This window comes from Syngnathus floridae, chromosome 4 (assembly GCF_059516105.1).
Source record: "Syngnathus floridae isolate MCC-2025c chromosome 4, RoL_Sflo_1.0, whole genome shotgun sequence".
NCBI lineage: Eukaryota > Metazoa > Chordata > Actinopteri > Syngnathiformes > Syngnathidae > Syngnathus > Syngnathus floridae.
Genome location: NC_142416.1, coordinates 7,613,405 through 7,632,302, shown reverse-complemented (window position 1 = coordinate 7,632,302; position 18,898 = coordinate 7,613,405). Strand labels below are relative to the sequence as shown.

Below are 18,898 nucleotides of genomic sequence, written 5' to 3'. Positions count from 1 at the left end.
ACAGTCGACTGGGCCGTCATCACAGATGTCTCTTTAATTTATTCAAATTTTGCACGCACATTCTCACCCAAGAAATGATGTTCAATATTGACTTCAACATCCTAAGCATATACACACTCTTTCACATAAATAACATTCTACCCCCCCCCCAAAAACATACACACGCAAACTATTTGTACAGGATGTAGACCACATTCAGGGTGGACGACATTTTGAAATGATCTAATTTAGGGTCATTTTCCATCACAAAATTCTTGCACACTTACTTTTTATGTCTACTAGATGCCACAAGACGGTGCCATAGCACTACTATGTTTACTGATTTTTTCTGAGCACAAAAAGTGAACTTGTGTTTCCCTGAGAGAATAAGTATTTATTCATCTCCACTCCCTCCCCTGGAAAAAAAAAATCCACTCCTAGGGATAACGTAAGTCTGGCATTTGTCCTTCCTGCTCCAATGCCTTATCAGAACACTAGCTCACTGAGCACTCTTTAGGAATGAACATTTTAATAAGCCTTGTTACATGACCTTGACAATAAGTATGACAAAAATCAATGGCTTTATGTGCTGTTTAATTGAATGCATTTGTCTTTATTTTTTGTATCAAATATTAACAGTTCTAAAACAAATTTAATATGGAATGATATATAGTTTGGAGCTACATTCAACAGGAATAAACACAAAAAAATGTAAATCATTGTTATTAGGAATGTCCTGATCACACCTCAGTTTTGGCACCTCAGTCCAAATCGAGTCTTTGGCTTCAAACATCTGCAAGACCGAGTCCTGATACCTCGAGCAACAAACTGGGGGACAAGGAGAAAAAATAAGAATGTGCATGAATATTGTCTCAAATTAACATAGAAATGTACAAACAGACATTCTATTAGTACGGCACATAAATGTGTTTAGATGTTATGTATTGTTAAATCTATTTATATTTTGTTAAATCTATTTACATTTGTAATTACATGGGCCAATACACCAACGACGACTGCTTTTTAACACTCAAAATAAACTTAAATTGTCTTTTTTCTCTCTTTTTTTAGCTCTATGTGTGATGAACATATTGAACAACTCAATTATTTTGGGCCATCTCAGACATGTTTTTAAGGTCATTATTTTGTATTAAAACTATTTTATAGCATAAAATTAGCAAATCAGAATCAGCTTTATTGCCAAAGTTTGTGCATGCCAAACAGGGAATTTGACTCCGGTTGATCTCAGCCTCTATACAACATTTAAGTGACTGAGAGCATACAGGTAATGCATGAACTATATCCATGCTATTTATATGAATAGATAAATTATATACAAATGGGAATGACGCTTCATGCAAAATATTTTATGTATATGTGATGCATTTTAGACATTTGATTTCCTGGGGACGCAAATGCCACCGATTTGGTGCCACGGCCAATCCCACCGGTAGGCAATTTTGGTCCAAGAGATCCACTGTCCCACCTGTTTTAGAAGTTTCCCTCCTTAACACACCTGATTGAAACGATCAGGGTCATTATTGATTTATTTAATGATAAACAATACATTAACATAATTATTTAATGGCATGTGCAGTCAAAGGTAGACGAGTCCCGCATCTAGCTATGTACAAAACAACTGATGTATGACCTCATTAAATGTAACCTGTTAGGGTTGATAGATTATTTTGATCGTATGATTATGCTGGAATGTAGACTATAATAACCAAACTTGTCCTGCTCTCACAACGCAGTATAATAAAGTGGTTGCATCCTCTGCTTAATTGACCAGCTGCAGAGGAAGCAATCAAAGTAGTTCTGTTTCCCCCAACGGTTTGGGGGTTCACCAAACCTGTCCACAACTCACCTCACCCTGCTTTCTCTCAATAAATACTCTCTTGCAACAGACGAAAGTCAGACTTCGTTCGAACATGGCTGTATGCACAGTGACTAACGTTTTCTCCACTTGCAAGTGCTAAAAGGGCATACTGTCTCCCGTGTGGTTCTTGCAAATAAGTTAGAGTGAGCACCACTCTAACATAACCAGTGAGGAATAATCTTGTTTGTCAACAAATAATTTACACTCTTCTATTTCAAGTTAAGTAATTTGGACCTGTTACAACTGTGAACCTGTGTCTTGCTCTTTGTTGCGCCAAACAATTAACATTCCACTGTAACATGGAAGGAGAGTAATCTGCATGACATGCTTATGCCACACACGTGGCTCTTAATGCCACTCTGACTGCTACTCATAATAAATTAAGCTATTTTTGCTCTGTTTGCGAACATGCTGATAGTTTTGGATTATTTTGTCATTTAGGCTAGGCAAATGCAACCCAGATTGGAATTGTTGCCCCTATGTAACCTGCATGCAATGTATGACCGCCTAAAAGGCTCAATTTTGATCTTTCTCAAATGTAACCTGGGTCGCTTTTATATGTGGTCCAAGATTGGATGTGTATCGAATGTTTTCCAATGCCACCACAGTCTGAACAGCCAGATTGCAAATATATCACATCATGCGTTCTGAGCAGGCAGGGAGACAGACTGCTTTGGACGGAGCATTACTTTGTGAATTAAAGTTGTTTTAACTAACAGTATTAACATTATATTTGAATTTAAGCTCACTTGAAACGTGATACATAAAATGCAGGTTCATTTGTTACGCACGTAAATGATGTGATGTCATCTTTAGTGAAAGTCTAGTCTTATTTACCCAAAATACTGTATGGCTACCTCCTCCTGAATCACTCATCTGTAGGTACGAGATAAAAAGATGAGCTACCCGCTAATTTAAACAGTACAGTGGAGCCTCAGTTTTCGAACGTCCCGGTTCTCTAACAAATCGGTATTCGAACAAAAAATTCGAGATTTTTTGCTTCGGATGTCGGACGAAATTCGGTTGTCGAACCTCGCGAGATGAGCCGAGGGGACCCGCATGCCAACTGACTCCGTTCGTTATTACATTCTCGTTACTCTGAGGATTGCATCAACTCTAATCATGCCTCCAAAGGAATCAAGTGGGAGCAGTAAAGCCATCCTAAAACACAAAGACGCCCCTAAAACAATGCGACGGTGAGCGCCCGGGCAACTGCGGTTGCGCGATCGGACCAAATTAAGCTCCCTGCGCACTGAGGTTAACTTAAATTTTGGAAAGTACATCAGGACTATTTTCTAAATTCCAGCGGCGGCTCTGTCACAATAATGTGACCAGCGCGGTGCAGTTGCGCGGTCGGCGACGCGCTACAGTTGCGCGTTCGGCGGTGCGCGATCGGACAAAAATGCGCAAATGAAAATATGCTTAAAAAAGGCAGTTTTTTTTTTTTTTTTTTGCTTGGAACGGATTAAAAGTTTTTCACTTCTCGAACAGCCTTCTGGAACAGATTGTGGTCGAAAACCGAGGCTCCACTGTACGTTTAAATGTGCCAATGTCTCTTGCGGCCATGCGGGTCACTTTGAAGATCCATACAATATGTTCACACCAGATAGATTGAGGTCGCATTTAATATGGAATGTGAACACTTGCACACACACACAAAAAAAATTAGCCTTTGTGACCAATAAAATTTCAGAAATTAAGAAAATTGATCTTTCTACCAAAAGAATCACAGGATCGGACCTGATTCCTGATCACAGCTCTAATTTTTATTCATGAACAAACAAAAAAAAAAAGCAAATGACTTTTAATGATGTGATGAGGTGGATGATTAAATGAGATGAAATATGATCCGTGTGTGATTCACCTTTGCCTTTTAACACCTCAGTATTCCGAGACGCTGAAAAAGAAGAATATGGAGAAAGATGGATTGAGTTTGAGAACATTAGTACCTGAAATGATGAATATAATGCACACATGTCAAATGCAACACACAGTAATTACAGGACAATCTATAGATGAACTATTTCTGAAATGATTGGACAAATCGGCATTTCACAACACTTACTCTAAAGTATGCAATGCGTATTCCTTTCTCTTGGTTAACTCAATGAGGTTGGTGACGTCCAAACTGGTCAGCTTGTTGCCTATCAGAAGCAGCTCAGTAAGATACCGTGGGTTTGACATCAGGGCTGCAGTCAGGTATGAAACACCTCTTGAGTGAATGTTACAGTTTGCTAGTCTGGTCAAAAAGAAAAGTACCATGAATGATTTAGAAAACACATAACTTTGTCATTGCATTTTAAAAAGGCTAAAGTTGGTCACATTATAAGAGAACGTTATAAGATATTGTGGCTATTGAAATTCTACACACCCCTGCTCAAACGTCAGGTTGAACGAGAACAACACAAATCATTTCAAAACTTATTTCACCATTTATGTCACCTATAACTTGCACAACTTTATTCAAAATCAAATTTTTGAGAGGGGAAGCAAATATAACCAAATGAGATGGTTGGACATCTCTACTCTTGACGATAATGCTTTTCGACCCGGTGCCTTAGCGGTATTTGTTAGGGTTGATAAATTATTTTGATCGTATGATTGTGTTGGAATGTAGACTATAATGATTCACCAAGCTTGTCCTGTTCTCACAACGCAGTAAAATAAAGTGCTCAGTCCCCTGCACTGGTTGACCAGCTGCAGAGGAAGCAATCAAAGTTGTTCTGTTTACATTCGATTGTAAAACACCCCCTGCTCTGATCTGACCAGATGCCGGGGGTTCACCAAACCTGTCACTCCCACCCTGCTTTCTCTCAATAAATATGCTCTTGCAAGAGACCAAAGGAAGACTGCGTTTGAACATCTCTGTATGCTACAGTAACGAACGTTTTCTCCACTTCCAAGTGCTAAAAGGGCAAACTGTCTCCCGTGTGGTTCTTGCAAATAAGTTAGTGAGCACCACTCCAACAGTATTCTTATCTGTATTTTTTTGTTCTGTTCACAGAAACACCAAAACAAAACTATTAGAATTAGAACTACTTTTTAAATATATATGTCAATTGATTTGTCTTTTAACTACAACATAAATGTAAAACAAATAAAAAATTACAGAAAAAGAAATGTTTCGAACAAGTAATTTTTATACTGTTAAACCCAAACATTATTATCAAGGAAAACATGTAGAATGTACAATATGTATTTATATAAATTAAGGAATTTATGAAGGTTTGCTGGAGGTCAAAATGAGTTGTAAGAAACAAGAACAAACAAACAATTTTTTGGAATCACATTCGCCTCGAACGCTTTGAGGACAGAACTGGGAAAGTCCGAGTGGGATAATTCTGACTTTAAGTCAGAATTCTGAATATAAGTCCACTGCAAAGATAAAGTTGTCCTAACGTGGTTGGTCAATGATAATGCCTGCACTGCAAGAGGGTATTACCGTATTTTCCACACCATAAGGCGCTTTGAGGTAAAAGGCGCAGACTCAATTGCGGGGTCTATTTTGTATTTAGGGCACATGCATGCCATGATTTACGGTAAAAAAAAATTCACGGGAGCAAGCCAGTGAGTTCGATTGTACTTGATTCTACTGTATTCACATTATTGTTAATCGATATTCATACGCAAATCCATCCAAGTCCTCATCTTCTGTATCCAAAGTTTACAGTTGGGCAAGTTTGCCATTAAACATACCAAGTTTTTTCTCGTCATTGTCATGTTGCTCTTCTGCAATGATCCTGGCTTTCCGATGCTATTTTAGAGGGTCCTAATACTGTTTTCGTTGCACAAACGACGTATTAACTATTTATCAGTGACGTCGGAGATGCGTACTCTACATGTTACGTGAAGTCCTCTGATTGGCTTACCGCCCCCATGTAATGGGTAATATCAAATTTGACAAAAACTAATTTCTGAAATATGGATCATGGTGACTCATGGCAATGCTGGATCACAAATATGCATGCCACTAGTTACAGTAGTTCTTTTCTTTTTAAGGGGTGAACGTCAACTTACGCTAATTTTTCAAGCATGCATTGAGTACTTCTAAGTCCAGTGCAGAGTTTCTTTGTTCCCTTATCCTGGATGTCGTTGTCAGAGAGATCAAGCTCCCTGATCGGGCTGTCCATTGATGAAAGAACTGATGCAAGCTGTGAGCAGCAGTTATCAGTCAGATTGCAGTGGCTCAGACTGAAATGCAGAAAAGAAAAAGAAAATCAAAACATGTTCTACTAATATTGAATGGAATATTGTGCTCCGATTCAAATGAAAGAGAGATGAGAAATTATCCACTTGAGAGATTTGAAGTGGCTGTACGGATTCATCAGTCCAGCTGTAATTTTTTTGACTCCAGCGTCTCCAAAACTGTTCATGGTGAGGTTGAGCTCTCTCAACTCTGCTGCCTGCCACTCTGTTTGTCTTTCCCCACGAGAGTAGAGCTGAGAGACACAACCCAGGACCTTTGAAATATAACAGCAGCCTGAAGTAGTAATTCCACACCTTGACACACTGAGGGGGGGAGAGAATTAAGCATTTTGAAGAATGTAGCTTACAAAACAACACTCACTGTATTTTTATCATGTCTCTGGTGGGATCAAAGCAGTAAAAACACAGAAACAAACCCTTACTTGAGTATTTCCAGACGAGACCATGCATACATTCCTGTGCAAATGAGCTCAAAGCCAGCATCTGTTATTTGATTGTTGCTCAAATTTAGTTCCACCAAGTTGCTGCTTTCCGACTTGAGCGCTTCCCCAATATTTTTGCAGCTCAATGTGGTGATGCCACAGCAATTCATCCTGCAGAGAGGTGAAACAGTACAACATTTCCTCGGCTTTTGTTTGTACTCACAAACATAATGGACGCATTAAAATCAGTAGTAGAGGACTCACTGCAGTTTGGTTAACATTGATATATCATATCTGGTGAAGAGCTCATTGGCCCCTTTGTCTCCAATATTATTGATGGCGAGATTCAACTCTCCCATGTTTGTGGGATTTTCCTGCAAAGCCGACGCTAAAGAAGAACATCCCCTTTGACCAAAGTTACACTGACATATTCTGCAATGACAAGATTTACACAGAAACAAACTATAAAGAGTACATCCAACGTAGAAAAAGTTAAAGTGGAGGGCCTGAAATCATATGCACCATTGACGCTCATTGCCTTCGCTATTCACGCCTCGTGTGTGGGAGGAATTTGGCGCTGGGTATCACACATAACTGACTTGCCACGAACTCAACAGCTGAGCGTTTCACTTCAGGGAGTGATTAATTGATTTACACACAATGCAACCATTACATTTACATCAAATTTTGGTTATTCTTGGTCCGAGTGGTTGTGAGACTGGAGAAGTCAAGTGCAATCAATTATTAAAATGTCAGGGGGAAACACAAGCAATAAAAATGTGTGGCTCACAACATGTTCCAGCCTTACTGCTCTACATGAGTTTTCTTTAATACTAAATCATTGGTCATGTGATGTTTAACAGTAGAATAGTTATTTGTTCAAATAATGTAGTACAGTGATCCCTCGTTCATTGTTGATGATTGGTTCGCGATAGGTGAAACTCTGCGATGTGGAGTCAATATTTTTACAATATCCACACAAGACTTTCATAACTGTATTTTGAAACACTTTATTGCATTTTTAAACATTTTAAAGCTAAACTGACTAACTACTCTTTAGGGCTTTGCTACAACTCACAAAGTCACAAAAAGACTACCATAAACACGACACGGCCCCGCTCTGTTCTCGCCGTGCTGGCCGGCGGGGGCTCGCATATCCAACGCAGAGCTGCACGCGTTAATCAGTCCTGATCTCTGACAACTGTGCCCTTGGTCCCGGCTGTTTAGGGCATGATTTAAAACCCGCAAGGCCGTCAATCTGCGATGATATGCCTCCTACCTGGTTCTGCTATGCCACCTGGTTCTGCGATGCCACCTGATTCACATTTGCCCGATCCACTGTGTAGCGCAATGCCTGTTTCCTGAGTCGCAGTTTAGCAAAAGCCTGTTTGTATGATTTGCTCTGGACTCTGTTTGGCTCAACCTTCTGCCTGTCTCCGACCACGAGCTTGCTATGCCCGTATGGTTTGATGACACGCGTCAGCTTGCATCGTTGTCCTGCTCTGCCGGCATTCCAATCTCCTTGTCTCCTTTTGCCTTTCCCCAAATAAAGTGCCCGTGTTGCATTTGATTGTCCTGCCTCATTCGTTACAAAACGAAGTGAAAATCAGAGATGCTCCTGATTCTGCTGACGCAAACAAAGTGGAAGAGTGGATACATTGCGGGACTGGAGGAGGCTGAGATAAAGTGTGGTTAGAACCGCTCTTACAGCTCTAAGCCAATCAGTGGCAAGAATACAGAACATGTTCCCATTGGTCTCGTCTCCTCTACCAGCCAATAGTGTGCTGTAAACTTATGTAGGCAGACAAAGCCCCGCGTGCCAAGCGACGCCGCAAAAAGCCACGATGCATCAAATTATCCGCAATATTTAATACTCTTAAAAACCCACAATGCACTGAGGCCGCGAAAGACGAACCGCGAAGTAGCAAGGGATCACTGTAGTATTGTATTTGCATTTATTTAAAAAAGGTTTTTCTGTTTTTCTAAGCAGAAAAGTACTGATAAGCAGTAATTTTTAGAGTAGTAGTATCACTGAAATCTAATCGATACTCTTCCCAACCCAAGTGATTCATCTGATTTTTTTTCAAGAGTACCCATTTTCATCTTCTCTTTACCATCCTGTGAAATGGCTGTCATTCAATGGAGAAATACCTCTCTTTTTTTCTAATCTGAGATATCTTTTTTATCTTTACCTAAAAATGTGTTTCAATGTTGTCATTGTACATTCTTCTTTGTAATTTTGGTAAGAAACTTTTGTTTCCTATGCAGCATTCTTATTAATATTGTGTTTGTGGAATATGTGTTAAAAAAGCTAAATACAGCAGTTTTTATCCATCTAGGGGAGCGGCCACTTTGCTACTTACTGTTAACTGAAAATGAAATGACATCACAGTTACTCAGGGCTCAGGTCACAACCAATCCAGACCAAAAATAAAACGACATCACAGTTGCTCGGGGCTCAGGTTACAACCAATCCAGTTTAGTTTCAGAAAACGAGTGACAATCGACTGCAAGTGACAAAATGGCCGCCCTCAGATTTATCCTGTTTGATTCAAATTCTAAAGGAAACATCAATCAGAACACTGTTTTAACTACTGGGCTGCACAGAACATAGTATTAGATAGAAAATTTTGATGTTGACTTTCCCTTTAAATGTCTCAATTATTCTGTTTCTAAATGCTTATGGATGTTGTGGCTATTGGTGGAAAGCATAATGAGTTGCCTTGGGTGTGAAATGTGCTATTATAAAGATGCATTGCCTAAAGCTTCCTTGAAAGGACACCACCTTTACGAAGCATCCATGACGCTAACTGGCTAACAAATAGCTATAAAGTAGGCAGATTGTTGCAACTAGCAAGTTTTTAAGGCACAAAAGACCAGCTGTGTTTTGCTTCTGGTCACACTCTGGCAAGGGATCCTGGTTACAGTTAGCCCTTTTAAAATAATAATAAAATTAAATAAATAAATTAAGTAAATTAAAAAAAAGAACTTTCTTTCAGACGTAGAAAGTAAGCAGCTAAACTTGCCTTTGTACCCTCTAGTTTAACATAACTGCATTCCATTCACCGTACACTTTTTTTTACATTTTCTTTTCATTTGTGGAACTATGACGTCTATTTCTGAAAAGTACAAAGACGAGCCATTCAATTCCATTAGAACACCGGTATCAAACTCAAGGCCCGGGGGCCAGATCCGGCCCACATTATTTTATGTGGCCTGCAAAGGCAACTAAATGTTTCTTGTTAATCTACCAAAATTGTAAAATGTCTTTTCTTTTAATAACATTGAAATATTGCAATATTTTTTAAAGCCCACTTTGAAAATGTATTATAATTTTTTTTTTTTTTAAAATGTATGCTGGATTCCGTTGTGTGTATGCAACAATATAAAATAGTTATTAATGGCCCCACGAGGGAAACCGTAACTACGATGTGGCCCGCAACAAAAAGTTTGACACTGCTACATCAGAATATCATCTCTTCTATCAACATGAATAGTGAACTGAGATTTAGAAGTTAAAATTGGATTCAGAGTTAAAGGTACATTCGAATGGGATCAAGACATTTGTCGATTCATAGATCAAAAAAAGTGTTCTAAATGTTTCCATTCAACTCCTCATTAGAGAACAGCAAGAGCAAGGCATGCAAAAAGTACCAAAACAGTTGGACATGTGCTTTCAATAAGCTTAGAGAAGGTCAAATTAAGTACAGTACACCCATAAAGGTTATACGTAATGCATTTCTAATGAACTTTCACTAGCACCAAAATGTAACTTTTGCATGAATGAAATTGTATGAACTATTACACAACACTTACTTCAGTACTTGTAGGTGGCATTCAAGACATTTCAAACCATCAGCTAGATGTTTCAGTCCTTCGTCTCCTAAATTATTGCCGCTGAGATCCAGTTCTTGCAGCTTCCCACATTTTTTCAAGGCAATTGCAAGGTAGCGACAGCCTTCTGCTGTCACTTCACAGCAAATTAGCCTGAGTTTTTTCAGGCTACAGTTTTGACTGGTCAAGCCCTTCACAAGCATCTTGACTCCAGCGTCAGTGATGCTATTGTATCCCAAGTCAAGCTCTCTCAGATATGATTCGCTTGTGCGCAATACAGATGCAAAGGCTGGACAACACTTGTTTGTCAGGTTAGAAAATCTCAGTCTGCGGGTAGATGGGAAATGTCATATATTAGCACTGGCTGAAACATAAAGTTGCCCCCTTTTTTATTTAAAGATATTGATCAACAAAGTTTACATTCATTTAATTAATTATATTTTGTTAAAGCAGACAGAAGTACAGTCAAACCTCAGTTTTCGATGGTCCCGGTTCTCAAACAAATCGGAATTCGAACAAAAAATTCGAGATTTTTTTGCTTGGGTTGTCGAACAAAATTCGGAGGTCAAACCTCGCGAGATGAGCCGGGAGGACCCGAGAAAAACCCGACCGCGCGGCCCGGATGCCGACTGACTCCGTTGTTCTTGTATTTTCGTTACTTTGAGTATTGTTTTAACCCCTAATCATGCCTCCATAGAAAGCAGTAAAGTCATCTTAAAACACAAAGACGCTCGCTCTTACAGCAATGCGACAGTGAGCGCCCGGCGCGCTGCGGTTGCGTGATCGGACCAAATTAAGCTTCCTGCGCACTGAGGTCCACTTAAATTTTGGAAAGTACATCAGGACTTTAAAAATATTTTTCTAAATATCAGCGACGGCTGTGTCACAATAATGCAACCAGCGCAGTGCAGTTGCACGGTCAGCGACGCGCTACGGTTGCGCGTTCGGCGGTGCGCTGCAGTTGCGCGATCAGACAAAATTAAGGTCCCTGCGCACTTAGGTCCATTTAAATTTTGGAAAGTACATTAGGACTTTACAAATATTTTCTAAACTTCAGCGACGGCTCTATCACAATAATGCGACCAGCGGTCGGCGACGCGCTACGATTGCGCGTTCATCGGTGCGCTGCAGTTGTGCGATCGGACAAAAATGCGCAAATGAGAAAATACTTTAAAAAAAAAACGTTTTTGTTTTTTTTTTGTCTTGGAACGGATTAAAGATTTTTCCATTATTTGTATTGGGGAAAAGATATTCGGAATTCGACCGATTCGCTTCTCGAACCGCCTTCTGGAACGGATTGTGGTCGAAAACCTAAGTTTGACTGTATAAGCTAGTGAACGAAAGTTAACACAGATCAAGACAGTGACAGAGTGATGCAAACTTAAAAGTAATTCATTTTGATCAAAAACTAAAACTAAAAGTTAACCTACATTTTCATACATGGATATGAGCATAAAAATGTTCAATATTATCTGCTGATAAAAAATATAAAAGGACAAAATAATTGTCCAGACTACAATGAAACTAAAATGTTGAGTTTTGCTTGACTAAAATGGAACAGATAAAATTATGTTTTATTGGATTAACGTAAACTATAATGCTTAACTATTTTATAATTGGATGAGGTTGCCTCAATGTGCTTAAAATTATCAGGTGTAATTTAAAAATGTCTAATAGAAAACTATTATTTATATCCAGAACTAGACAAAAGTCTTAGGGCACCAAATGATTTGTTGTTTATTATTTAAGCCATTTTAAAAAACACATTTGTAAGCATATGTTAATATTTAAAACCAGATTGATCATAATTAATAGGAAAGTGATTTCACCCCCATCATTCTTATTATTATATGTCACTTTTATAGATTTGATAGAAATCCCATATTTAAAGGAATAGTGTCTAGAATCTTTTGATTTTTCAATGTTTCTTTTAAAAAGGCTGGTTTCATTACGTCGTTCAACGCCTGAGTTGCTGGAACAGAAAGCAAGCACAGCAATATCTCAATAATGCATCACACATTTATAATAAAAAAAAAAAAAATCAAAAGTTGACTTACATGGCTTTCGTGGATTTCAAAATGTCTGGTAGATTCCCGAGAACCTGCTCATCACATCGTTTAGACACTGGCATGTTGACGGTTTCTCGGCAACCTTCAAAATTTATGACTCTTTTTGCCATTAATGCCCAGTGTGCTGGAGAGAAATTCGCGTCTGGGCAGATGCCTGTTGTCAAGAAAAAATCAACCTCCCAAAGGAAAGCTTTAAGGTCAAACTCCCTCAGACAGTGGAACAAGACCACGGCTATAGGAGACATTATGTTCGTCAGGATCATACTTCTTGTGCATACAAAAAGTGGATGAGAGTCATTCATTGATCCTTGCTCCTTAATGAGTCCAAAGATAAAGCGGAGAAAGATGTCATATTTTCCATTTTGGCTCTCAAGTGTCTGGTCCACCAACGACAGATACCGGTATTGAAAAGGACCCATTTCATGTAAAGTACAGTCAGCTGCTAGGAACTCTTGTACACTCAAGTGACCAAAACGGAACACAGTGGTATCATGCAGTCCTTTCTCTTCTCTCAACACAAGTGGACTTTCTTTGGAGAAAAGTGAGGCTTCCTCTACACTTATCTTACTCCGTAAAAGGTCATCTCGATACAACACACTGTAATCAAACTCTTCTTCTAGTCGATCCAGTGCCAGCCGTTTCAGCTTGGAAATGAATTCAGAGTTTGCCATTTTCACTATCTCTATATACATTTGAGTCAAAGTGAAATGGGTTATTTTGAAATCATCATCTGCTTTTAGAAGATTCTTCAGGGCAGTTGCCATGATTGTGCAGATGGGTGGTATCTGGCAAAGGAAATTGAGACTCCTTGATATTTTCACGTGGTCAAAGGCTTTTTTGGTGAGATGATCACTACCAATGACAGACCTAATGTGTAACTCCTTCTGTTCATCATCAAATCCTCTCACTTCCGTTCTTTCAAGCAAATAGCATTCTGGGATTTTTGTTGCTGCAGTATACCGGGCTGTTATCCACAGATGGGCTTTTGGAAACAAATTGCCCTTGATCAGATTTGTCAGTAGAGTATCCACTGGGGCAGCTTCAAAAATGTCACTCACTGTAGTGCAGCGAAAGTTTAGCGAGAAATGGTACTCATCCAGTCCATCAAAGACAAATAAAATATTACTTTCATTCAGGCTGAACGTGGTAAGCCTCTGCAAATTTGGGTAAAACATGTGGATAAGCTCAATAAAGCTTACTTTGCGTTTGATTAAATTCAGCTCCCAGAAAGAAAATGGAAGGAGGAGGTGGATGCCCTGGTGCCGGTTGCCATTAGCCCAGTCCAGAGCAAAAGTTTGCACAGCTGTGGTTTTCCCAACTCCACATACCCCAAACGTGATGAATGTTCTTTGGCTAGTACCATGTTTGCAGTCACAATTAACAATGTCTTCAAGTAGAACTGGCGTACCAACTAGCCAAGTACGCAGGTCAGATTTATCCACAGAGCTAACTTCATGTCCTTGGATATAATTAGGCTTTAGGTTAGTCTTGTGGTGAAGTCTTGATGGTAGTATGGTGTATACAGGAAGTGCTTCCCTATGTCTGTGATATTTTTTCTTCAGTGTGGTTTTTAGGGACCTTTGGACACGTTGAACATCTGTTTCCTCCATGTTGGAAATTATTGCTGGAGGAGAAAAAAAACAGATATTATTGTCTTTTCACATTAGCAGTGCAATATCACCCTGTCTAAGAGAGACCCAAGATGAAGTCAGAGGTATCACACTAAATGAAGCTATGTAGAATATTTAATAAACCTGAGACTGATGGCACAGCGTCTTTTTTTTTTCCTTCAAAATTCCCAATTTTTTGTGATCGTTAGGGGCTACTCGGGTGAAAGAATAATTCACAGGGCTACATCATTAAATCACTGAAAACAGAACCATTGTAACTGTTAAGAAAAAACCCTGGTTCTGATCGTTGGGGGCAAGGTCAGAAGAATCGGGGCATTTAAGACCTTTGAGATTGGTATTCACCTGATTGGTAGATAACCTGGAATTTCCAGATGATGGATTATGAACAATCCATGACACTGTCAGGTCTCAATTTTCTAAATAAATAAACTGCAAGGTGCTTAAAACTGTAGACATGAATATTCTGCTTTCTGTTATTGTGAAAAGTGTAAATAATAGGAATACAATATACCTTTTTGAAACATAAAAGACTTCTCATTCAGAATTTGATCCCTTTCTGAGATTTTTCCATCTTTCCTTGGCTTCTTTACGCACGTTATAAGTCTTTGTGAGTACAAGGGTGCTGTGCAGAGCCGGGTCTCAACAGGGGAAAGAGGGGGCCTGGCCCCCTCAAATAAATGTTGTACTCCCTTAATCCCCCAAAATATATTATATTTCATATATTTTTATTATCTCATGACTCTCCTGCGGGCCACTTCTTAGGGTGTTTTCACACTTGGTCCCTTTGTGAGTACAAGGGTGCTGTGCAGAGCCGGGTCTCAACAGGGGAAAGAGGGGGCCTGGCCCCCTCAAATAAATGTTGTACTCCCTTAATCCCCCAAAATATATTATATTTCATATATTTTTATTATCTCATGACTCTCCTGCGGGCCACTTCTTAGGGTGTTTTCACACTTGGTCCCTTTCAGCCCTCAAAGCGAACTCAGATCGATGACTCAGCATTTTTAGCGCATATGTGAACGCGCCAACCGTACTCAGACCCCTTTAAAACGAACCGTACTGAGGTGGTCTCAGTATGGTTCGCTAACACAAAGCGCACTGGGTTCACTTCGCCTTTTTGCACTGTATTGTAACCTCCTTGGCTTGCCGTAGAATGGTCACGTGACTGCAGGCACAAAACCAGAAAGAGAACTCTGTCCTCTTTGAAATACACTCACAATGTGAACACAAAAAGAACTGAGTTTGTTTCCTCTTGGTCCACTTTTTGGTCCACTTAAAGAGGCCTGACTTTGGTTCTTTTAATGGGTCCAGGTGTGAAAACACCCTTAAAGAGGCCTGACTTTGGTTCTTTTAAAAGGGTCCAGGTGTGAAAACACCCTCAAGTGTAGCCGCCGATCGTGAACAATAAACGGTAAGCAGCTGAGAGCGTTACCTAGATTAGTTATTTAGCACCACTTTACAGATCAAAGCACATTTCTATATGGTCTATTTTATGAGGGTTATCAAAGTTGTTTTCACTAAAAAACATGTTGCGGCACCGAACGTGAAGGCCAGTACTTCTCATGCAATTGGAAGCACCAAATGCACCAGCTCCCCTCATGGAATAGATTCTATTCATTTTTTTCGTGGGCCGCATTGTAGTCATAGTTTCTTTCGGAGGGCCATTATGACTGTCAACCCAAATAAATGTATGAGCACCTCATATTATATATAGTATAAGCTACAAAACAGACTGACAAATAACTCGTTTTCAAATCAGACGAGTAAAAAAACTAAGTAAAAACTGGTCAAATGTTTAGAAAAAGATATTTGCAATTCTAGTAATGACACACGGATTTGATGCACAATTTGTCATAGTGAGCCACATAAAATGATGTGGCGGGCCGTATCTGGCCCCCGCGCCTTGAGTTTGACACCTGTGGAATAGAAGGTAATAGAAGAGTAGAAGTCGAAAATGTGAAGGTATCGTGAGTTGTAACAGAAAAGTCGCATTAATTAGTTAAACTTTTTAACTAATTAATGATTTTAAAAGTTCAGTGCAGTTAACCGCACTAAAATTTTAAAATTATCCGGTTCCCACGTTGTTCATCTTCTCAAAATACATTATCACTGTCTTATTTTTATAATGTTCAAAAATCAATATACAGTTGATAATTGGCGTAATTTTTCTTTTCAGAAATTTAGGGCATTTCACTAGGATAAAATATCAGCACGTAAATATTAATTTTGAAATTATTACGAGCAATACGTCACTGCGTTTGGCAGCAAGTAACGCAGAGTATTAGTTGGGGCTGGCTTGGCATCGTATTTTTGAGTGCGGTATCGGATTGGAATTTTGAGAATGACATTCACACAGACCGTTAAAATGGACATTACATTGGCTTAACTAATTCCAACTGATTCATGTTATGCTAAAAATTTCGTTTGTTTGTTCATCAGCCGGATAAATCAAAGTCCAAAACAGACTACTTACACAACTGCACACGCCTTCCACAGATTGTCACACAAACAGCTGCGTTACGTTTACCTCAAAGCTTGTAGTATGAAGCAGAAAATCACGCAGTTCATTAGTAAGCTTTGCCGTCTCTGTCCTGAAGTCCAGAAACGAAACCAAGAAACGTGCACCGACCGCCTCGTCTTGTTTCTGCCAGACACAGACTTTTTTTTATGAAATAGTATCCGCATTTGGCAGTTGGACTGGTTCAGCGCGGCTGCCATATTGGATGAGTCAAAGATGCCTGAAAGCGCGCACACGCACGCACACACATACAATTATCGTACTATATTTGGGGGATAAGGAAGGTATTAAAATTAATTCATGTGCCATTTTCAATTTGACATCTTTTACAAACCAACCCAATGTTGACCCAACTTCCTGGGTTGCTCCAATTTTCAACACAGCAGTTTTAAGGGCGAATATGCAATATAAACTTGTAGGGTGGTGTACATCATGTGGTCTGAAAATGTGTTTTAATTTATGTTCATCACAAAAAAAAAATTAGCCCAAACCACAGAATTTCAGGTTGCAAACAAATACAAGGTTTTATTTTTTGATAAAAACTGAAGATGTGTACCACAGACCCAAACACCATACAAGGCAAACATGTCTATTCAGAAACATTATATTGTTAAGGCTGTTTTCCTTGATTTCATAGTCCAACTTAGTAAAATGAAATGATTCCCCTCCTCAGAGAAACGAAAGAAAAACGAGGGAAAATGGGAGTGGGGTCATGTTGTTGACACCTCCCCGTCTATTGAGGTGCTACAGTGGAATTTTTGGGTGGTGTAGAGGCGGGAAGACAAATATGAAAGCAGGAAGGCACGGTAACTACATCACCGAGCGATATATATAGTGACAGGATTTACACAAAATCTGACTGAGAAGCTCCAGCTAAAATGAAAGACAAGGATTGCAGGGTGGTAGGTGTATGATTTGTTGACTTTATGACTATGTAGAACAGGGGTGGGCAATTAATTTTTACAAGGGGCCACATGAAAAACCTGAGTTGTGTCAGAGGGCCACACCTACGATAACTTAAACCTGCTCAATTTTCTTCCATTGTAAAATGCACTAAATTATTTATTTTAAATCGCTGGTACTGGTAATTAGAAGAATACAATTATTCTGTTTATATTTATATTAAGCTATGTGAAATTGTGGTGTAAAGGTCAAATAAAAAACAATTATTAATCAGTACAATTTATTCTTAACTTTTTTAACTTTTCCTCAAATGACAAAGCCGCTCCATCTTTGGGTGTGAAGTTTGATAAAAAGTCCTTGTTGGGCTTGCAGTTTTGCTAGCAATGCATCAGCTTCTGATGCGCCCTGTTTATCATTTCTGTAAAGAAATACTTGGCAGTCCATGTCTTGTTGAAAACACGGCGCTCCTTGTCAACTTTTCTTTTCTGAGGGTCAGCACACGTTTCTCGGGCAGCATTACTTCGCACTGTTCACCTTCATGCACAGCTCATATACACGTATGCTACATGGAAGTGCGACACCTTTCAAAATAAAAGCGAAACAGTTGTATTGTGCGCACGACACTAATTTATTTTATTTTTTTAAATTACGATTGGCCTCATGCGGGCCGGACAGGGACGCACAAAGGGCCGGATGTGGCTCGCGGACCGTAATTTGCCCAGGTTTGATGTAGAAGATAGCAGATTGAAGATTGAACAATTGTATTTTGTAAAACATACATTCATTCATTCTTTCATTCATCTTCTGAACCGCTTATCCTCATGGGGGTCACGGGCGTGCTAGAGCCTATCCAAGCTGACTTCGAGCAGTAGGCGGGGTACACCCCGAATTTGTCACCAGCCAATCGCAGGGCACACGTAGACAAACAACCATTCAAAACAGAAAATTTGAAGTAGTCAATCGGTCTACAATGCATGCTTTTGGAATGCGGGAAAGAACTGGAGTCCCCGTAGGAAACCCACACAGGTATAGCTAGAACTGGAATCAAACCCTGCACTTCCCAAATGTGAGGCAGTTGTACTAACCAGTGCTCCACTATTCCACCCCATACAACAATCAATGGGCACCTTTAAAGTCTTATATTCAACCATGATTACTTGGAGCCTGTACATACCCAAATGGCAACAGAAATAGGTGGACCCATAAAAAAAGACAAGGTTTATTTGAATGACATTCAACATACACTGACCAGCAGGCAACTCTCACTCAGCAAAGAAGGTAATAACTAATTAAAATGCACAAAGAAAGTGGATGGTCAGCCACAAAGGTGCATAATCTTCTGTGTGCTTAAGCCAGAAAAAAGGTGCACAGCTGGATGCCAGTGCATATGCATTCTCATCAAATCACTCTGGGCGGCAACACTGAAAGTCCAGCGCCGTATGGGTGAAACATATTGC

At 39.4% G+C, this 18,898-nt stretch overlaps 1 protein-coding gene and 1 long non-coding RNA gene across 5 annotated transcripts in view; one reads left to right on the top strand and one right to left on the bottom strand.

The window, feature by feature from the left end:
- Positions 1-571: 571 nt before the first annotated feature.
- LOC148398674 (NACHT, LRR and PYD domains-containing protein 14-like) lies at positions 572-16,749 on the bottom strand. 2 transcript variants are annotated; one of them, XM_088374715.1, is made up of 10 exons: positions 16,494-16,749; positions 12,378-14,013; positions 10,303-10,647; positions 6,751-6,918; positions 6,487-6,657; positions 6,152-6,367; positions 5,876-6,049; positions 3,924-4,097; positions 3,723-3,755; positions 572-807 (listed from the first exon to the last, which is right to left on the bottom strand). In XM_088374715.1, exons 2-9 carry the CDS (start codon positions 13,997-13,999, stop codon positions 3,740-3,742), a joined length of 2,886 nt encoding a protein of 961 aa, XP_088230841.1. In that variant the 5' UTR covers positions 14,000-14,013; positions 16,494-16,749; the 3' UTR covers positions 572-807; positions 3,723-3,739. The 2 variants fall into 2 exon arrangements, with proteins under 2 accessions (XP_088230841.1, XP_088230842.1); XM_088374716.1 differs by having other exon boundaries at positions 16,548-16,749.
- The window catches only part of LOC148398673 (uncharacterized), a 22,274-nt gene continuing 18,589 nt past the window's right edge, over positions 15,214-18,898 (top strand). For all 3 annotated transcript variants that reach the window (XR_015858206.1, XR_015858204.1, XR_015858205.1), the window contains exon 1: positions 15,214-15,431. This is a non-coding gene — a long non-coding RNA (uncharacterized LOC148398673). The remainder of the gene's footprint in view (positions 15,432-18,898) is intronic.